The following is a 21,386-nucleotide window of genomic DNA, read 5'->3' on the forward strand; positions in this document are numbered from 1 at the left end:
TTGCTACAACATCTTCTCAAAGCAGTTAGACTGTTCATGTTCCAAAAAGCCAGGTGTAAAGGAGATTGTGGAGACCTTGAAGGTTGTTGATCAGAAAACTATGTTTTGTAGTGAAACCAAATTGAACCTTCTTGGCATGTGAAACACTCTGTTATGATGGCATATCTATTTTTTTTCCCTTTTTTTAATTTTTTTTATAGGGCTTTAACTTTGAAATGCCATGCTTTTGATCAGCTTTCGTGTAACAGATTGGTGTTTTGATTTTGAATAATGTCATTGCCATCAGTAATTATATATTGGTTTCACAGTTGGGAATGGAAATTTTTGCTAGTTTTTATCATTTTATTTTCATCTCAAGATTGCATCCTACTTCCATGGTCAACAATACTAGAGTTGATTACACAAAGTAACAACTACTCTGTTTTTTTGAGGGAAAATTAAAGGGTGCGTTGATATGTAGGAGGGATTCAAGTTTTGGAGGGAAAGAGAATGAGCTGGCAACATGTACAATAACAGGCGGGAAAATATGAACGGACTGTTATACCCCTGAAAATATGCTAGTTGGCTTCCTTGTAACGGAAAAGTCGTCATGTATTTAAATTTAGTCGGGTTTTATAGTCCAGATATCAAAGTGTAGTTAGTGTAAAGTGAGGCATCTTAATTCACAATAACCTTTAGTACAGGTATTGTTCGAAAAATTCTCCCTATAATAAATCAAAACTTGAGTGACTACAGTGATATTTTCAAGAATAAAGTAACCAAAATGTTAATCGACTCATAGTTAAATGACTAAAATGATAATTTCTTTTCTTTTCATTATGACAATAGATTCTTATCCAGTTATAGATGATTTGGTGCTCAAAGTCATTGAACGAAAACCAGTAGTTTGCAATATCTTTTCCATTGTTTGCTGATGTGGATTTTGAAACACATAGAAAAAGATGAGAACACAGATAAACTACTACTCTGTCTCAATCAACATTCACAAGCGGCTACATAACACACAAAACAAAACAGATTCACTACATCACAAGCGTCCGAATTTAAATATTTCGCTAGATGCCTTCATTCCAACAGAACATTCACCTCCAACAACCATCTGTTTCCATAACAAGTTAATCTACTTCTAGTCTCAAAGGCAGTCTTTTTGCAGGTCTGATCATTAGGCAACGCTCATACACGTTTTGGTGGTACATATTGCACGTGCTCATCTTCACATATATTCTGCAAAAAGATGACCAAATTCAAGAAATCAGCTCGGACAAAATGTAATTGATTGAAGAACACGAACTGGAAAACAAGAGAAAAAAGATGGAAAAAAACAGTGCTATAACTTCAACAGTTCCAATATGTGAGAGCTCACTCTACAGAGTCATAAAATTCAATCAATCAAGCAAATCACATGGAAACATTCCAAAAATGTCTGCAGATGCTCTTTTTAAGCTCCAATGCCGATGATATCTGATGGGATATTAAACACGGCGGCAAGAAGGCAATATATTGAATATCCCTCAGTCCTGCTTGCCACAAATTTATACTGAAATTCAAATTCTTGGCCATCCATTATATAATGGCGTGCTAGCCAAAGAAGATACAGGACCGACAGCAATACGCATCTACGGAATTAGATATTTCTCCCGCACCCACCCTCTCCACCCAAAAGTCACAGCCCAACTTCTCTTTATTGCCACACTCTCCTTTTGAAATGAAACTCTAGCTGCCATTAATGTAACCTAACCTGCTTCCTTCCTCATGCAAGCAAACTTTAGCATGGAATCCACACTGATCAGCAGTGGCGAAGGCAGAAACACATTGACATGGGGGCGGAAAAAAAATAAACGACTACAAGAAAAACTTCGATTAATGAAACAAAACTTCAATCGGTACATCTTATATCAAACAGATTGATTGATTTTCATCTAGTACATGAATTGAGAATAAAGCACCCAAATAATTAATATCCTAGACAACCGGAAGTAGATTATCTGAGGAATCAAGCTAACGAGCAAACCGAAACCATCTGATCCAAATACAATAATAAAAGTATATCTTATTATCAGAGCAAAAATGAAGTTTCTTGATCTTTCTATTAATGATGGTATCATTTTTCCCTCTCCTCCGAAAACCATTTGTCTGATCATAATGATGAAGCCGCATATTAACAATATGGTTGCAAGACACCCATCTGCTTCGATCAAAAGAGAACAAAAGCTTACTTGTAGAATGAAAATCTACATCTTTCATTGCTGCCATTTTCCAACACTCAGTAAAAGCTGAATCTTTGCAGTTCTCGTCTTCAATTTGGAGTCTTGGGCGATAGTTATTGGAAAAATTTGCATCTTGCTTGCTGTAGAAGTGGTATAGAAACGATCGCAAAAAGTACAGAGGGGTAGATCAGGGAAAGGAAGATGCAAATGAAAGTTCTAATTTTTCAATCAGGTCCATTTAACAACCGAAGCAACCCAAAAGATCTTAGTATTAGTAAGCTCTATACACGATTTCTGCTTCTCCTTTAAGATGTGAAAACCTTTGTTGCAATACATCGATACGGTAGTTGAGTGGAAGGCACAGGTGAAGAGGAACCAAAATATGAGACATAGATGGAGGTGTGGATCAGTGGATGCAGAATCCAAATCAAGGGGTCACTTAAGCAAGGGATACCAGAAAAGCCATCATGCAGAGGGAATTAGATCGGAGGAAGGAGGAGGCAGAAGGAGAACAAGTATTTGGATATTGATTGTGGGGGCAAAACGGAGACCGGCTCAACAAAAATTTAAAATCACTGGGGACCACTGCCCCCACTCGTCCCTACGTGCCTCCGCCGCTGCTGATCAGGGTAATAACCTGACTAGTTGGTTCAGTCTATTTGCAGAAGTGATAAATTAACATGATCGATATTCAAACTAGTGGACAATTTACTGCCCAAGAAGGGTTTCTTACTTTCTGAGTCAAGGGAACACAATCGCACATGTATTTCATCAATGATAGCGATTGTTGTTTGGTTTCCTGCTCCTTTTACCTGAGAGAGAGGAGAGAGGGAGAGAGAGAGAAATGGGGGAGGGGGGTGTTGTTGTGTTGTTGGTTTGTTAACCAACTAAGGGTGCAATCCTGTTTCTATGGTCATCCTATGGATGTCAGCATTACTCAGAATTCGATCATTCCAGGAATAGGAAGCATTTCATAGTATTCCAAAATAAAATCAGAATAATGAGATACCAATGCTTTTTATGCTAAATAGGGGACCATCATATACCTAGAACAACTAGATATGCTGCACGACTGACAGATTGACAAATGAAAGAAAAAGTTTCCCAACATCAGCATTTTATCCTGCTTGGGTATTACGATTTGAGTCATGCGTGCCTAGCATACATTACAGACAGCAGTCATATCTGACCGGACAGTAAACCCAGTTCCATGCCCTGGAACTAGTTGCTCTTAATGTGTTGTATGGCATACAGGTTACTCGAGGAATTGTTCAAAAGAAAAGGTAGCTAGCTAACTAGCTGTTGGACAAGTGTTGCGACTAAAAACCCACCACAGATCAAAATGTACCGCATACAGAGTAAAGAGAAGGTAAAGGTTGATAGAAGAAATTTTGGCTTTGTTTATTTTAAACAATAACAAGACCAAAATAGCAATTAATTGTGTTACCTGCAAATCCTCAGAAAGAGCCTCTGAAACTGCAAGAGTGTAGCAACCAGGAACAAACCTCGCTGCGGAAACAAATAAATCCCACAGATGTAAATCAAATGCCAAGTTGGTTCAGTGAGCAAACGGTTCAACCAAGCAGAAATTGGAGAATAGAATAATAAGAAACTAAAGATTGAGAGAATTGACAAGACAAACAAAGCTCTTGTCATAGACATACAAATTCGGAGCCACTTAGCAGCCCAGCTCTTGTCAGGATCCATGACTGAAATGATGCCATTGAAATTGGGAGTAGTGCCTTCGTTGACCAGGTCGCTATCTTCATCCATCTTGAAGAAGGGGCAGTTCTCGCATCCGTTTTCTCTGAACTGCATTTCAATTATTTTTATTCGTCGTTTGTGATTTTATTGGCAAAAACCCTAAAATCAATGAATAAGAAGGAGAAGGCGAACCTGATCGTAGGTCTTGACGAGGCGGCAACGGAGGCAGGCCCTAAGCTCGTTGCCGAAGCTCGTCGGAATCTGGGCCGGCTGAGCTGCGCTCTTCATCTTTTTGAAATTAAATCCTTAGAACCAACAAAAACAAAAGATTCAAAATTCTTTCTTTCTTCTTTTCTTTTGTTTTGTTTTGTTTTAGGGCAAACCATGAAGTTGCATACCTGAGGCAGTGAGGCTGAGACTGAGGCTGAGGCTGAGGCTGAGGGGAATGACGACGGGACGATCACCACCACGATGATACAGAGAGAGAGAGAGAGAGAGAGAGAGACAGATGAAGGGAGACTCCTAGAGAGTTCTGGTAGGGTCGGTTTTCTCTAAAAACTTACACGGACAGAACGACGTCGTCTTAGTCCTCCAACCGACCCACCTTTTTAGTGTGAAACCCGAAAAAAAAAAAAAACTGGCAGAAAAATCACTCACTATTCTCCCGACTCTGACTCTGACTCTGTGAGCCGCATAGTCTTCTTCTTCTTCAGTTCTTCCTCTCTTAATTGTGTAAGTATCATACTGGGTTGCAATTTCAGATTTACCAAATTGCTGGGGGTTATTGATTTAATGATTTCAAATCAGGTGAATAAATTGCTGGGTTACTTTCTCTTTTTCACGGTGTTCAAGGGGCGCTCTTTGTCTCTATTTCTGTAAGCAAGCATCAGCTTTGCCTCAGCTTACCTATATTCTCTGTTCAGGTTTGGTTCTTATTCAGATGCTTTTGTCCTTTCATTGTTCCTTTACTATTGGTTGGGGATTGTTTTTGAAGCTCTTGTCTTGCTCTTTGTATAGAGCTTGTATGGATGTTGGGTTCGTCAATGTGGGCTTGTGGTTTTCTGAATTGGCTTGGGGAGTAAAAGATTGGAGCTTTTGGTTCTTTGAGGTTTTTGGGGAGGTGGGTTTGAATTGGTTTTTGTTGTTTTGATCCGTGAGAGGTTTCTGTAATCATTTGAAGACTTTCATCTAGTGTAATCATGAATTGAGGCTCAAAATTGATCGTATTGAGTGAATGGTTTTCTATTCGTCTTGGTTGTATGGAGCAATTTGAATTGGTAATCTATTGGTGACATTGCTGATCAACGCATTGTTTAGGATCACCAATTTGGTTTGGTTTACTTACATCAGTGGCTTAATTTCTTCAAAAAATATAGTTGTGTTTCAATGTTTAATTACTCTATTCTGTTTAGTTTGTGAGAAAATTTTAGTGATCATTGAGAGGAGATGATATGTTTAGATTTTGAAAATAATTTCTCAAATTAAAGCCTTGCAATTTTTTTTTTCCTTTGTTAAGAAGTTCAAGCGTCACCAATGTTGTAATCCTGGATCTGCCACTGGGCATCACCAGTCTCTTGACTCTTGGAATTCTGCAGTGCAGGATAAGTTTTCAGATTTGATAAAATCTTCATTTTTCGTGATTCTTTTTCGAATTTTGGGACCCAGCATTACGGGACTACTAGTGTGAAATTTCCAATGGATTTACAGACAACCCTTTCACTATTTGCTTTAGATTTGGGCTGTGTTTCTGCTCTTGCTCTTTCTATTTTGTGAAGCAGTAATTTTCCTCTTGAGTTTGTTTCATGTACTGCTTTAGATAGACAGTTAAGATTTGGATCAACACTGAGATTTCATTACTCTTAAAATACATACCAAAGCAGTTGTTTTATGTTTTGGTTCAAGTTGTGCTTTGCTGGTTTAACTCGGAGCAGATCTCAACAACACAATTATGTCCTATAGGAGCTTGAAGTCATGTGTTGAATACTTCTCATTCTCACTGCCAAATGGTGTCTCGTATATGCTAAACTCCTGATGCAAATCAGGCTGTTGGGCGTCGTATCATGTATGCCGAAAAATATTTATCTCAAAACAATTCAATTTGTGAGAGGCAATTTTACTACCTGAACCTGAGATTTTTCAGTATACTCCCGGTTTATTAATTAATTAGCTTAAATATTGACGGCTTACTCACTTTTAGGGTTTTGTGAGTTTTAGGTGAAATTTCTTGTTTGAGATCAGCATTTTTGTCCTGTAAAATTTCTGTATCCGTCCATTCAAGTTTAACTTAATGTTTTGTTCCTTTGGTTGATGTTAGGTTTGGCAGCAAGGTGCTTGAAATGGCTACAGCGACCTACCCACCTCCACCACCGTATTATAAGCTATACAAAGATTACTTGCAAGATCCCAAATCCGCTCCTGAGCCGCCGCCACCAATTGAAGGGACATACATTTGCTATGGTGCTAATTACACCGTAAGCTTTTCCTATACTTTACCTTCTTCTCCACATTTATATACAGATTGTAAATTTGATATCTGAAAGTTGCTTTGTTGCTTAATCTTTGGATACCATAAGTATTCTATTAACTATATATATTGTTTAGTTTATTGTTTGGAGAATGTAATATTGAAGTTGCAGGTTTTGACTTTTGACTATTGAGTTTTGTATTATCCTTTAACAAAATTAGCTTATTCTTGTAGATTATTGTGTCAATGTTATCAATGTCTGATTTGATCTCTATTATTTCCTTGTAATTTATTTTTAACAAAGTTTCATGTTTATTTTATATAGACAGATGACGTGCTTCCAAGCTTGGAAGAACAGGGAGTGCGTCAACTGTACCCAAAAGGCCCAAATATTGGTACGTTACCTCCAGGCTAGTTTAATCGTTCTCTTTTTCTTTCTTTCATTACTTTGTTTTATTGTTTTGTTTGAGAAGAAAGAATCTTTATTAAGACAAAAGCTTTAGTGTACATGCAGTGTGGACAAGTAGTTCACACTAGTTTAGTGTTTGTGTCCCGTGAAAAAAAAAATTATCTTTGATATGTAGGAATTGATTTGAACATCTTGATTCAATCACCTTTATAGCAGTTTCTCCTTAGGGTCAGTGGAATTAGGTAATTAGTATATTTAATAAAAAAGTTAATGAGACTCTTCTCTGGTAAGCTAGGACATAGATACCATGTTGGGAATCTTCACTTGTGTTACGAGGCTGAGAGGTGTTCAAATATGTTACATATGTAGAAAATTCTTGGCAGGAACTATTGAATGTAAAGGCGAGAGAAGTTGCAACCTTTAGTGTTTCATTCACATCTCCAACTTATTAACCTATTTTTCTAGCCTTTGGGAATGTATGCATTCATTGTAGCTATTGTTGTCCTGATAGATCTGGTATTGATGGCCAAACTATGATTACCAGAATTTAGGAATTTCTGGGGAATGTCTGAATTTCTTGACTACTTGGGGGTCTTGCTATAGTAATTTTGTCTGGTTTAGTTAGAATTATTATTTGAGATAATTCTCTGCACAAAATGAACAGGAAATTAGGAACTGCAAGTTTGTACTGTTGGTGTTTGTTCTAGTTTTATGTGTATGTGCATTCATGATAGTACTTTGTTCTAGTTTTATGTGTATGTGCATTCATGATAGTACTTTGTTCTAGTTTTATATGTTTTCATCATTAATTTTTATTTTATTTTATGTGCTGTTCCCCACTGTTCCACTCTGACAAAAGTTGTACTATGTTTCAGATTTTAAGAAGGAACTAAGGTCCCTTAACAGAGAATTGCAGCTGCACATTTTGGAACTCGCTGATATTCTCGTGGAGAGACCATCACAATATGCAAGGAGAGTGGAAGAAATATCTCTTATATTCAAGAACTTGCATCATCTTCTGAACTCATTGCGGCCCCATCAGGTAAGATATATTGGGTCTTATAGTATGAGCTGTTGGGTTGTTATAAGGGACTGCTTTATATTGTTATGTCTTTATCATGCAGGCTAGGGCAACACTAATTCACATTCTAGAACTTCAGATTAAACGACGTAAACAAGCTGTTGAGGATATAAAGAGGTATGCTTTCAACAATTACTGACAAGCTTAATGCACATTTGACACTGAAATATTCTACTTTATTTTTAAACAATTTAAAAGATAATTGTTTTGTCAGTTAGGACTTTACATGAAGGGTATAGCTTCTGTGACCTTCTTGATAGAGTAAGATAGTAAGGTTGCTTAAAGTCTTGCAAAAATATTTTTAATCATTCTTTGGGCTTAGTGGTGTCTGATTACCATAAAAAATGAAAACTGGAACCTGCCTATTTGTTGTTTGCTTTAAGGTCTACTTGTTGCTGGTGGTGTGATAAATCCTTTTGCATACACTTATTTTTGTTCCCCACAGTCTTTTCAACCTGCCCTACTTCAAAACTTTGCTTATTGATCTCAAGGTGTCATTTGGGTTGGTGCCGACAGGTTTCATGTTTCTTTAACAAACTTTTTTCTTGAAAGTTTTCCTGTCATTATATGGAGCCACCGACAGATTGAAAATTTGGTTGTTGTAATATTTATTTGAAAGATTTCCTGTTGTTTGGAAAGTGATGATAAAATCCTTTAAACGACTGGGACTGTGACTATGCTTTAACAAACTGCCATGTGGATTTAATGTAACGAAATTATTTGTGACCATTGTTTGACTTTCTTGTTTAGGAGGAGAGAAGAAGCACAGGCACTTCTGAAGGAGTCCCTTGAATCGTTGGAGGACACTGGTGCATCTCTTATGTTGAAATAGGGAGTCGCTCATGTATGTCCTTACTCAATGATCAAAGCCCCTTAGACGGTTTCATCTAATACCTTTAGGGGGGAGGGTCATGGAATCCAACTGGTCAAAGTTTCTCGGACAGACAGTTGCATCTAGTACCTTCGTGCTTTTATATCAGTAACTGCCGGTTTTACCTTTATATAGTATTATGTCAAACAGCATGGATAGATGAAGGATAGATTAGATTCATTTCAAGTGACATAATAGTATTATGTAATATTGCTCTGTAATTTTTACTCATCTTTTTTTTTTTTTTTTTTTTGACTTTGTCAAGGGGAACCCAAAGGCTTCCTAGGCCCAAGATAAACCCCTTCGGTGCATGTGAAATGCTCCAACTGTGCATTGCAGTACAGTGCCTGGCCACTTTGACAGCTTTGGGGTTCGAACCTAGGTTGGGGAGCACACCCAACTAGGCAAATTTTTACTCATCTAATTTCACTGTATTTCTAACAAATTTGAGATTATATACACACAACCCTACCGCCAAAATGCTATCATTTTGTGATAACACAGTACGTGTTGGTTTTGAGAAATTTTAAATACAAACCCCTAATCACTTAATACACATTCCTATTATTTTATATTTTAAATTAGATTTGTGGGTAGGTTAAATGACTAAAATAGACATCTATGCATTAGAAGAAAAAAAAAGTCATAATTTTCATTATATTAAACTATTTATGTATAAATTGTTAGATAAACACAACAAATTTCTATACATGACCTCCTAATTTAATACAAGAATAAAGTTAGAAACTATCTAATTTAATTTTTCCTTATATAAATTATAATTAAATGAGGTTAGAAACCATAATATTTAGAATTTCAAAATCAATGACATTTAATGTTTTTAAAACGGATCCTATTTTTTAGTTAATTTCCTTTTTTTTTTTCTAAGAGATATGATTAATCCATTTAATTTTCTAATATAAAAAGCCACGGATGAAAAAACTTTGTAATTGTTAATTTGTTTGGCCCCTCTAATATACTAGAATATACTAATCATATTAAATAGTAGCCTTAATATAGTCAAATAATATGATATTTCATGATTTTTGAGATTAAGGATATTTTAGGTATTTTGGGCTGTATATTTAGTAAAATATTAGAATGGGAAATTAAATGAGTGGTGTATTAAGTATGGAGTGTGTATTAAGTAATTAGGGATGTGTATTTAAAACTTCTCGTTGGTTTTTGGTATGTTTGATGGACCATTGACATTAGATGAGCACTCCATCGTAATAAAGGAAATATGCTGGTGGGATGATGTTAAATGAGGATTTAATAAAGATTTTTAAATCAACACAAATAAATTTCAATTACAATTTCATTCATTCATTCGTTGATTTGAAAGTTTTTATTGAATTCTTATATTTTAAAAGTCCTTATCAGAGACTGGAACATAAGTTTTTCATAATCTAATTACCAAAATAGATATCATTTTTTCATACTCATGTAAAATTTGCAGGAAAATAACGCTTATTTATTTATTTATTTATTTTTTGAGTAAAACATCGTGAACTTTATTGATTAAGTTTAATGATTACAATCAAAAGCTAAAGCATCCAGAATGCTTTCTGGAGCTTGGTCTATCCATACTTGAGTAGTATTGAATTCATAAGCAATGGCTGCTAACCTGCGTACCACTATATTGGCAGTTCTAGGAGCAAAAGAGAATTTCAGATTGTGCACAAACTTCCTGCACTGATGTATATCCATCAACAAATTGACATTTTCATTGAGGTCAAAATCTTCTTCTCCAATCTCTTGTATTGCAACCTGGCAATCACTTTCAAGGCATTCTTGGAGGCTACTATGTCATAGAAAATCAATGCCCTCTCAGATTGCTAGCAGCTCCACTTGCTTTGGAGATGAAACATGCTGTACACACTTTGAAAAGCAGCGACAAAAGAACCATCACTTCTTCTAATCACTCCACCAATGCCTCCAATATCTTTAGAAGGCAAGAAAGCTCCATCAACATTGATTTTGAGCTGTTGACTTGATGGTGGAGTCCAATAGTTACCTGGTTTGGCTGCTTTGTCTTGTGGTTGTATCTTCTACACTTGCAGGAATTGTTCATACCAAGTGAAAGTGGCAACAACAATCTCTTGTGCACTTTTGAGGATATCGTTCCACAGTTTATTGTTTCTGTTTTTCCATAGAGCTTATAGTAGCATAAGTAGCTTCTCCCAATTTTCTCTATTTAGATGGTGGCTATGATGCAAAAGCCACTCTTTGAAACTGCCAGACAAACAACTAGCAACTGGAGTATGTGCTACTCTAGTAGCTTCTTGCGCCACATGACAGTGACAAAACACATGAATATTGGTTTCCAAAGCTTCACTACATAGCAAACAATTGAAGGGGCCATTTATATCCTTTGTGACCCAAGCTTTCTCGAGTAGCCAATATATTGTTTGCAGCCCTCTAGATACAAATTTTCACTTTCCCAGGAACCTTTGTGTTCCACATTTTCTTTCATAGAACCTCGTCTAAATTTCCAGATGAGGTAGAAGTTAGGAACTCTCCCATAACCTACTGTCGAGCAATCCAATATGCAGACTTGATAGTATACTTTCCATTTTTCTTGGGCCTCCATCTATAGCGATCTTCCCCTGCAATTCTGCTTAATGGAACACTGAGAATTTTTGTAGCTAGTTCAGGTAGAAAGGTAGCCTATACAACACCTTGAGTCTAGCTTCGTGTTTCCTCATTAATTAAATCTGCTACCTTACTGATGGTAGTATGAGGTGGCTTGTGAATGAGGTAATGAGGACAGTCAGGAATCCAACTGTCCTTCCATACATTCACATGTTCCTCGGTCCCCACTTTCCACTGAATACCAGCAGCCAAGACAGGTCGACTTTCTAATATGCTCCTCCATAAAAAGGAAGGGGCATGTCCAAGTTCTGCATCCCAAAAAGAATGGTTGGGATAGTATTTGGCCTTGTACACTTTGGCAATCAATGACTGAGGAAAATAACATTTATGAAGAATAATCTATAGTCGAAATTTACAGGAAAATAACATTTATGAGTGTTTCTAAATGTATTCAACAAAAATTCATGAGTAGCAGCATACCTGAGTTTGAGAGGAATGATGACGAGACGATCACCACCATGATGATACAAAGAGATGAAGAAAACTCAGAGAGAGTTGGTTTTTCTTTTCTTTTTTGTTTCTTTACACGGATTGAATGTTGTAGTCTGACCTTTAATGTGAACCCTGAAAAGAAGAAGGGCTAATTACATATAATGCCATTTTTGAATGTCTTTTTTAGCCATATAGGCCTATGGGCATTCCCATAGGGAATCAATTTACGGGTATTGGGTAATTTACTCATGGGTATGGGTAAACCGGTGGGTACCCAAATTTTATCCAATATCCCACAATTTTTATTTTTGAAAATCAAATTCGAATTAACTTTAGGGCTGCGTCTCTTCTCCCGCCCATTCGAGGCTTGAACCGCTGGCTGCGTCTTGTCCGGTTCTTCAGTCTCAACCTCGCCGGAGATCGGATTCTCCGGCGAAAATCCAAAACAGCAAGACTCGTCTCCCTCTACGGAGCAGGCTCGGGTGTGTTTTCAATTTTACTTTTTGCTTCGTTCGTATCGATTGAATTAGCAGTATGTTAATGATTTCTAATTGGTGTTTTGATTCTGTATAGTAGTTTTTGAACATTCTATTTTGGTTTGTATGATATTGTGCTCTAATTGAGCTCTGTTACTGTACATTTGGGTTTGGAAAGAGGAGAAAAAGCGATTTGATATAAGAGCTGAAAATGGTGTTAATGGGTTTCAGTAATATTTATGCTTCCTCTGCTCATAATTTTCATTATAAGAAGGGCCTCAATTAGTGTTCCTCTTGTGTTTTGGAGCTGAAGTAGGTGATATTGTGTTTGGGTGAACAGAATGAATTTACCTTTTTTTTTTATCTTTGAAACTCAAGTTGTGGCTAGGAGAGTTATGGATCTGGAAGATGAATGTCTATAATGACATGGTCCAGATGTTATTTTGTGTATGCCTTTGATGCTTTAGACCCTTTATCATTAAACTATGGACCTTCTGGTTTGCAGTGAACCTTTGTACATGATGTTTTAATTGCTATGAACCTTTCATATTATATGTTCCAGACCTTAATGATTGCAGTGTCAATATGATTTGATTTGATTTGATTGCCTGCCTATCATTCATATGAAGTGTAACTATACATAAGCTGTGTTTGTGTTAATTGGATTTATTGAATGTTTGTATAAGTAACAAAGTTTACTGTTTCATTGGCTAACATGTCAGATTTCTCATTATTGAGTCACAAAATTGTAGGGTTAGTTTTTTTCTCTTAATTTTAATATTCTTCTTTTTGTTTTTTCACACGGCCAGAATGACGTCATTTTAGTCATACCTTTAACGTGAACCCCGAAAAGAATTAAAAACCTGGCGGCAAAATCACTCGCTAGTCTCTCTCTTTCTTCAGGGCTGCGTCGCTGCGGCATCACCAGTCTCTTGACTCTAGGAATTCTGCAGTGCAGGTTAAGTTTTCAGATTTGATAAAATCTTCATTTTTTGTGATTCTTTCAAATTTTGGGACCAAGCATTACTGGACTAGTGTGAAATTTCCAATAAGTTTACAGACAACCCTTTTGTTGTGTTTTGGCTTATTGATACAATCTGGAAAAATTAGGATGCAGAATTCAAATCCAAGTCTAGAAAGGAAAGAGGTTTGCGCGCAGCTTTTCTATAAGTTCTAGGAAAGTTAGTCTTTCAAGTTCTATTAGGATTTGTATTATAGGCTTAGAAAGGCTTAGTCTATTAGGATTCCTCACATGTTGTATCAGCAGCCTCTATGTCCTATAAATAGGAGCTGCAGTGGGTTTTCTGGAATGAAGACATAGAGTGCAGAAAACTGAGAGTCAAGGTGATAGAGAGATAAGAACTAGTCTGAGGGGTTTGAGGGATCTGCAATAAGTACTTGTAAACACCTAAATTCTTCATAGTGCTAGTGAATCTCTCAAGAGAGATCACGAAGTGGACGTAGGCTAAAGTTTTGGCTGAACCACTCTAAAATTTGCTGTGTTGTTTCTGTTTTCAGTTCATCTATTATTCTGATTTTGCTTAAGTAGTAAAACACAACGATCCTAAGGGGGCTTACACAATACCTTTCGCTGTTTGCTTTAGCTTTGGGCTGTGTTTCTGCTTCATGTAATTCTCTTGCTCTTTCTATTTTGTGAATCAGTAATTTTACTCTTGAGTTTGTTTCATTTACTGCTTTAGATAGACAGTTAAGAACAGAGATTTCATTACTCTTAAAATATATACCAAGGCCTTTGTTTTACGTTTTGGTTCAAGAGGTTGTGCTTTGCTGGTTTAACTCGGAGCAGATCTCAACAACACAATTATGTCCTATAGGAGCTTGAAGTCATGTGTTGAATACTTCTCATTCTCACTGCCAAAATGTGTCTCGTATATGCTAAACATCTGATGCAAATCAGGCTGTTGGGCGTCTTATCATGTATGCCGAAGAACATTTATCTGAAAACAATTCAATTTGTGAGAGAGGCTATTTTGCTACATGAACCTGAGATTTTTCAGTATGCGCATTGATATGATACTCTGAACCTGAAATTCACACACATGCCCTCTCTCCCCCCCCCCCCCCCCCCCCCCCCCCCCCCCCCCGAACACACACAAAGCTATTGTTAGCTTTTGCAATTTAATTTGTGAATTTGATGTTTTGGGATGGGATTCAGGTAGTTTAAACCTGTGGTGTAGTTCAAAAATGACTCCTCAATTGAAACATAATTGAGGAGTCATTTTTGAACTACTTTCAATTGGAGTATTGTGTTTAAAGTCTTAGAAGGGCAAATTTTAGGGTTATGATCTGTGGGAAAATGGGTGTTGTGATTCACGAGCTGGAATTGAAGGGAACTTTTCACCTTGTTTATTGCTTTCCTCTGTACTGCTATGCAGGTCTCCTTGATAATGCACACAGCTTTTTGTGTGGCTTTAATATTTACTGTTTGGATGTGATTCAACTACTTTTCCAATGAAAAATAACACTTGAAGATGTAATTTGAGACCATTTGTACAGTCATTCATGAATCTTACCCCTCATCACAATTACAGTTTGAATAAATTGAGAAATAATCAATGAAATAATTTTTCTCATGCCCCGTGTGGCAGGTGAACAATGTAAGGATAACATTCTTTTGTAGGCTTATGTCTTTTGAATTGCTTGTCTTGGGACTTGTTAACTATATCTGGTGCTTCACATTCTTTTTCCTGTTTACTGGTAAACTGCCCTAATCTTATCTCTCATATTCAAATGCCAAATCTTCAATCTGAGTTTCTAATACCCTGTCTCTGTCTCTCCTTATGGTGATTGTTTCCTAATTGAATTCCGTTTGTTCTTGAAACGTCCCAAAGGGTCTCAATTTCAGTTAAGAGGCCAAGGTTCACTGTAACTTAAACTCGAAGTCTCTTAAATTCCCATGAGAAAATGGAAGGATTCGAAGAATGGAAGAAACGGGCAGAGCAATGGTTATCTCAAGCATTGCAACAATGGAAGAAACAGGCAGATCCATTGTGGTTTGAAGCACATGAGTACATTCAGCAAGTTCCGCCTACTCAGATCTGTGCTGCTCTTGCCATCTTGCTAGTAACCTCAGTTTTACTCTTATTAGGTGTGTATCCACTTGATTTTGTTATCTTATTTTTCAAATACTTCCAAGATTGATATTTATTCGTTATACCTTTTGTGATGTAGGTAGGTTGTTTAAACGCCAAAAAGCTAATACCATATTGCTGAGTAGGCTTAGCGGGAGTGGAAAGACTGTTCTTTTCTATCAAGTAAGCACTGACCTTACTGGCTATTGTTCTTCTTAAACATATTGCATAGTTCCATATCAGACTCACCACTTGATTGAATTTTCTACGCCGCTAATGCCATTTTGTTTTTTGGTCACTAATGCCATGTGTAGCCCGTGATAAGTAATGCAAACAAAATACATTTATGTTATATGGCTTTCTTGTTATTTTGGTTGGGTGAATTAAGAAGTTAAAAAGATTTTCCAAGCTTTTTACTAATTGGGTGTCATATGGGCACCAGTCTTGTCTTATTTCTCATCTTCAATGTTTGTCCTTTGCTTATCATATATCTTATATTTCAGCCTTTCATATTTTTATCATCTCGTCAAGTCAAGTTTCATCCCTGTTTTCAGTAAGATTCTTTTTATTGCTTAAAAAATAAGCAATATCAGGGTAAAAATTTTCAATGACTTTTTTATTAGCTTATGTTTTTTTCACTATTCTGGCTTTCTTAAACTATTCATTGAAAAATGTTGATTTGATGTCTCTGACATGGTCGGGTTCATGTTCCAGCTATGGGATGGGTCTGCTCACCAAGGTACTGTGACATCAATGGAACCAAATGAGGGAACTTTTGTGCTCAATTCTGAAAAATCAAAGGTGATATATAAATTCCTCATGTGCTTATATGTATCTTTTTCAGATCTAACTTATCTAGTCACTTTAGTTTTGTGTAAGTGATGCGGCTGAAATAGCCTCACAATTTAACCCTGCAAAATGTAGTTGTTAGTATAGGATAAGCAAGGATCGTTCAGTTCGGGGATTGTAGGGTACACCTACACAAAAAGGTCAATTAACAAATAAAAGAATAAAATGGAGGGTTTTGAATTTTGGTTCCTAATCTACTTAAAATAAAAACAAAACAAATAAACCTATATACAATGATCGACTTCCCTAACCTAGACCAATACCACTTGGAAATTACTAAGTGTAAAAACAGAAAATCCATTTCAACATGCTACGAAAATGTGCCCATCTTAAATGCAGATAAGAGCCCAAATGAAAAGCCTCAGCGGATCAATCCATTTATCTGATTCGTTCTAATGTAGGATTGGATCGGAAAAGTCCTTACCAAGCCTAATACTACTAATTTTCGAAAACACTCAGCGTAATTCTCTTAACTAGTAGTATTATCTAACCCTCGAATCAACTCACACGTGCAAATTAACCATTACACATAGAATTTAACATGTAATTTCCAGAATCATTTAATCATTAAAGCATGATTTTTACCACCCGTTAGAACTAATTACTACTTGTTTAACTCAGTGTCTTAACAAATAACAATTACTCTTGGCAAATTAAGCAAACACACAAGAACTCTCACCGTTATTCTAGCATGCAAACTTATGAACCTAACTCTGAAAATTACCTAAACACGTAAAAGGGCACAAGATTGTAACATGCATCATAAAAGAATTCTCGAAATTAACTCAATAATAAACTGAAAATCTCAAAAATATTAATAAAAATATTATGAAAATTTCGTGTCTCCAATTACAAAACTCATAAATGCAAACCCACAAAACCGAAACAAAAATTATAAGTAGAGTCATAGTTACACTTTGAAGCTTTTCTCAGCGGCTTAGCAACACGGTGATGAACTCGTCTCTGCTATGGTGGTGGAGCGTCCTTGACTCAGCGCCTTAGAGTTTTGTAGATTGATGGATGGATGGTGTCACGGTCTTGTAGGTGATGGAAGTTTAAGGAGTGAATTGGGCAGAGTATCGGAAAAGTTTTTGGCCAAGAAGTGATAGGCAATGAATTATCTTGGCTGGGAAGTGATGCAAATTCTATTCTGGACGTTGCCTATTTATAGGGGAGCATTGGTTGGCTTTTGTCGATCATACCCTTCATCATTGGACGGATGGGATTGCATCGTAATTCCTTTAATTTTCCAACTGAAACATCTCTTTTAAGGCCTTAACTCCTCTCATAATGGGACAATTCCTTTAATTTCCAAGCTGAAACATCTTTTTCTTATTTATTTTCCAGTTGAAACATCTTTCTCTTTTATTCTTCAACTGAAAACGTCTTTCTCCTTTATTCCCCAACTGAAAACATCTTTCTCCTTTATTCCCCTTCTTCATTGCTTGGTCAAATATCTTAATGCTTTATTTTATGACTCAATCATTGCTGTTTCCAAGAGTTCCACCAGGGAAGGTTTCCTACAACAAGCAGGAGAATATCAGAATTTTCTAGAGAAAATAAAATGTAAAGACCGCAAAAATAGTCGACAGTGAGGAATCCTGATCCAGCTAGGATTTTTCATGAATTTTACTTTTTCCGCTTATTTCACTCCAAATACTCAACAAGACTCTAAAAACGACTCAATGACTCAAAACACTAAACTTAAGGGAGAAACAAGGCTAAAATGGGGCACATATTCAATAATATTGTCACACTTTTTGCTCCTATCAGTAAGACATTGCCATCTTCTGTCTTCTTAAGAAACATTCATTCCTTTGGTTTTTGATGTTGTTTTTGTTATCAACTTGGCGGACTTTAACATGTTCTATGCTTTTGTTTGTCTTCTCTTGACAGAATGGAAAGTTAAAGCCTGTACATCTTGTTGATGTTCCTGGACATTCTCGTCTCAGACCCAAACTAGATGAGTTCCTGCCTCAAGCAGCTGGTATAGTTTTTGTGGTGGATGCTTTGGAATTCTTACCAAACTTGCGTGCTGCTTCAGAGTAAAATTTCCCTGCTTCCCATCTGAGCTATATTTAGATACTTTAAAAGTGACTATTTTTCTTGCCTTATCCTGGCACCTCTTTTACCATGATTAAGGGTGCCAGCCTGATTGTGCAACGAGCAAGTGATGAAAAATTCTTGCTACTTTAATTGCAACAGGTACCTGTACGATCTTTTGACCAAGGCAAGTGTGGTGAAGAAGAAAATTCCCATTCTTATTCTCTGCAACAAGACAGACAAAGTAACAGCACATATCAAGGTGTTCATTCGAAAACAATTGGAGAAGGAAATGTAAGATTTGAATTCTTATAAAAAGAAAAAGAAAAGAAAATTAAGCATTGTTACCTTTTGTATGATAACTTGTTGTAGTTTCATGGAAAGTTTTTGAGAATGATTTGATGGGATATTCCTAGTTAACTACTTGTGCACTTACCACTTGATGTTTTATTCCTATATTCAATTTTTGTGAAGATGTTCTTTCATATTTTGGAGAAAGATATTTCTGATAATAGCAGTGTCTTTGTTTATGTGGTTTTCTATTTATGATCCTTGGCTTGTCCAATCCAAGATTTTGCTTTGTTTATTTTTTTCAAGTTGTCAATTGCCCCCGGATAGACTGTAGACTGCTTTGTGGATATATAGTTATTCTGTTTATGAATTATTTATTTATTTAATTGTACATTGTTGCCTGACATGTTTGTCTTCTAACATTTTACAGTGACAAATTACGGGCATCAAGGAGTGCAATATCGATAGCTGATATTGCAAATGACTTTACTCTTGGGGTACTCGGCGAACCATTTTTATTCACTCAGTGTCAGAACAAAGTTACAGTTGCAGAAGCTGCGGGTCTTATAGGCGAGATAGCTGAGGTGGAACAGTTCATCAGGGACCATGTAAAGTCTTAGGATGTTTTATTGGACTAAATGAATTTGTGGTGTTTCCGCTGTGATAGAGTTAGATAGGCAGAATATTGTGGTTCAGTCGTTGAAAATCTTAAAAAAGATGCCTGAAACCAATTGAACTTTTCAAGGAAGGATTTTAGAGGAAACGGAAGAGACGCTAATCCATGTTTGTGTTGTAGTGGGCGACTGAATATGATACCAAGAACAGTTGGCGGTGGGTTTCATTACTTGCATTTTAATTCAAGAAGTCTTATTACTTGCATTGTTACTGGGTTGTGTTTGCGACATTCATTCATTCACACTACATTAGTCGAAAACATCATTGCAGATGAAATGTCCAACTAGGAAATTTCATGAGAACTTGTAGACTAATTCAAAGCGACCGTGTAGTCGAGAGTGGCACTGTTTCTACCGAGCAATTGAGAATGAGGTATATGCATTGGTCCTCTACCTCTTGGCGTGCGTTCCTGGTCGTCTAAGTTATGTCACTTACCACATTTGAATTGCCGATTTGCAAAGGCGGCTACAATGTTGACCCTTTTTATATGTTTGACACTTCTATGTAACTTATACCGTTCACACCTTATGTTATTGGTTTGATGTCCGTTGAGGCTGGATCACGCGTCCAGAGCAGATGGATGGAGAAAATGAATAATTGGCACAAGTCAAGGTCTACCCTTTTACCACTTCCTTCCATCCATACTTCTAGAACGTACTAGTCCCCACCGCCACTTAATTTCAAGCTCTTACTAGCTACTCACCTATTCCATCATAAACATTCACTATAAATAACCAACCAACTCTCCACCTCATTTCATCTGCAATATCCAATCACCCCTCTTCATTCTCCTTGGCTCTTAACTACCACGAAAATCAACATGGGTTCACCTGCTTTCTCTTGTGCAATACCGAAATACATGCTGAAGCAGCAGCTTGTCATTGTGGCTGGAATAGCTCTGGTGCTAGTCCTAAGTGTACGTGTAGTAGAGGGTCAAAATTGTAGTTGTGCTGCAGACCTGTGCTGCAGCCGATACGGCTACTGCGGCACAGGCGATGACTACTGCGGGACGGGATGCCAAGCGGGGCCTTGCAACACGGCGCCTCTACCTCCCAGTACCAGTGATGTTCCGGTGGCCGACATCGTGACCCCGACATTCTTCAACGGGATAATTGATCAAGCGGAAGCAAGCTGTGCCGGGAAGGACTTTTATTCTCGGGCAACGTTCCTTGATGCTCTCGAGTTGTATGATCAGTTTGGTAAGATTGGTTCCCTTGATGATTCTAAACGGGAGATTGCTGCCTTCTTTGCCCACGTCACCCATGAGACTGGACGTAAGTCACTTTTCTTTTATTCTTTTTTCTAAATTCAGAAAGAAAGGTAGTACGTGGTAAATTAACATAGTAATATGTACGGTGGTGGTTCAGATTTTTGCTACATAGAAGAGATAGACGGAGCATCAAAAGACTACTGCGACGAGACTAACACGGAGTATCCATGCAACCCGAACAAAGGTTATTACGGCCGGGGACCCATCCAACTATCGTGGAACTACAATTACGGTCCGGCCGGAGAGAGTATTGGGTTCGACGGACTAAACGCCCCTGAAAGCGTGGCCAATGACCCACTTATTGCTTTTAAGACTGCACTATGGTACTGGATGAACAATGTTCGGCCGGTCATTGCTGAAGGATTCGGGGAAACTATCCGAGCCATTAACGGTGCGCTCGAATGCGATGGTGGAAACCCTGCTACTGTACAGAAACGCGTCGACTACTACATTGATTATTGTAACCAACTTGGTGTTGCCCCTGGTGACAACCTTACTTGCTAGCCACTTAATTTGCTAGTTAGTTTATTAGCAACTTGCTAGGGCCATATATAACATGAAAAATAATAATAAAATGCATGAATAATACGATCTAAATTACAAATCCTTTAAATTAGCGTACTGTTCAAGTAAATCCAGAATATGTGTCTGACCCAAACTCTAGGTTACTTAACCTAATGGTAATAGGGTTTAATTAGAAGAATCTAGAGATTCCTATTCAATGTATGATTACCTTTCCTTGTATGATTCAGATTCTATGCATTGGAATCCTCTATATAAAGAGACCCCTATTATCAATGAGAACACAAAACGATTTTCTCTCAATTCCCGTTTCTCTAAAACACGTTATCAGCACGAGCCCTAACA

General features: G+C 37.1%; 4 protein-coding genes across 10 annotated transcripts; 3 read left to right on the forward strand and 1 right to left on the reverse strand.

Moving 5' to 3' along the window:
- Window positions 1-867: 867 nt before the first annotated feature.
- LOC112196809 (transcription elongation factor SPT4 homolog 2) lies at window positions 868-4,470 on the reverse strand. Of its 2 annotated transcripts, none has more exons than XM_024337263.2 (5): window positions 4,310-4,470; window positions 4,104-4,216; window positions 3,872-4,019; window positions 3,655-3,716; window positions 868-1,224 (listed from the first exon to the last, which is right to left on the reverse strand). In XM_024337263.2, exons 2-5 carry the CDS (start codon window positions 4,197-4,199, stop codon window positions 1,174-1,176), a joined length of 357 nt encoding a protein of 118 aa, XP_024193031.1. In that variant the 5' UTR covers window positions 4,200-4,216; window positions 4,310-4,470; the 3' UTR covers window positions 868-1,173. The 2 variants fall into 2 exon arrangements, with proteins under 2 accessions (XP_024193031.1, XP_040373969.1); XM_040518035.1 differs by having other exon boundaries at window positions 4,104-4,218; window positions 4,344-4,397.
- Window positions 4,471-4,508: 38 nt separating this feature from the next.
- On the forward strand, window positions 4,509-8,967 carry LOC112196808 (mediator of RNA polymerase II transcription subunit 7a). Of its 3 annotated transcripts, XM_024337260.2 has the most exons (8): window positions 4,509-4,643; window positions 4,719-4,834; window positions 4,929-5,031; window positions 6,226-6,382; window positions 6,701-6,770; window positions 7,660-7,826; window positions 7,909-7,982; window positions 8,616-8,967. In XM_024337260.2, exons 4-8 carry the CDS (start codon window positions 6,248-6,250, stop codon window positions 8,695-8,697), a joined length of 528 nt encoding a protein of 175 aa, XP_024193028.1. In that variant the 5' UTR covers window positions 4,509-4,643; window positions 4,719-4,834; window positions 4,929-5,031; window positions 6,226-6,247; the 3' UTR covers window positions 8,698-8,967. The 3 variants fall into 3 exon arrangements, with proteins under 3 accessions (XP_024193028.1, XP_024193026.1, XP_024193030.1); XM_024337258.2 differs by lacking the exon at window positions 4,929-5,031; XM_024337262.2 differs by lacking the exons at window positions 4,719-4,834; window positions 4,929-5,031 and having other exon boundaries at window positions 4,516-4,643.
- LOC112196807 (signal recognition particle receptor subunit beta) lies at window positions 5,038-19,447 on the forward strand. 4 transcript variants are annotated; one of them, XM_024337255.2, is made up of 7 exons: window positions 5,038-5,512; window positions 15,152-15,408; window positions 15,492-15,574; window positions 16,106-16,192; window positions 18,137-18,285; window positions 18,446-18,577; window positions 19,005-19,447. In XM_024337255.2, the coding sequence occupies exons 2-7, from the start codon at window positions 15,225-15,227 to the stop codon at window positions 19,192-19,194; spliced, it is 825 nt and encodes a 274-aa protein (XP_024193023.1). In that variant the 5' UTR covers window positions 5,038-5,512; window positions 15,152-15,224; the 3' UTR covers window positions 19,195-19,447. The 4 variants fall into 4 exon arrangements, with proteins under 4 accessions (XP_024193023.1, XP_024193021.1, XP_024193024.1 ...); XM_024337253.2 differs by lacking the exon at window positions 5,038-5,512 and adding an exon at window positions 12,151-12,305; XM_024337256.2 differs by lacking the exon at window positions 5,038-5,512 and adding an exon at window positions 13,884-13,927.
- A 546-nt stretch (window positions 19,448-19,993) lies between these two features.
- LOC112196806 (endochitinase EP3) lies at window positions 19,994-21,132 on the forward strand. Its single transcript, XM_024337252.2, has 2 exons — window positions 19,994-20,523; window positions 20,617-21,132. The coding sequence occupies exons 1-2, from the start codon at window positions 20,070-20,072 to the stop codon at window positions 21,021-21,023; spliced, it is 861 nt and encodes a 286-aa protein (XP_024193020.1). The 5' UTR covers window positions 19,994-20,069; the 3' UTR covers window positions 21,024-21,132.
- Window positions 21,133-21,386: the final 254 nt, after the last annotated feature.

The sequence above is a fragment of the Rosa chinensis genome, chromosome 4 (genome assembly GCF_002994745.2).
Source record: "Rosa chinensis cultivar Old Blush chromosome 4, RchiOBHm-V2, whole genome shotgun sequence".
Taxonomy (NCBI): Eukaryota; Viridiplantae; Streptophyta; class Magnoliopsida; order Rosales; family Rosaceae; genus Rosa; species Rosa chinensis.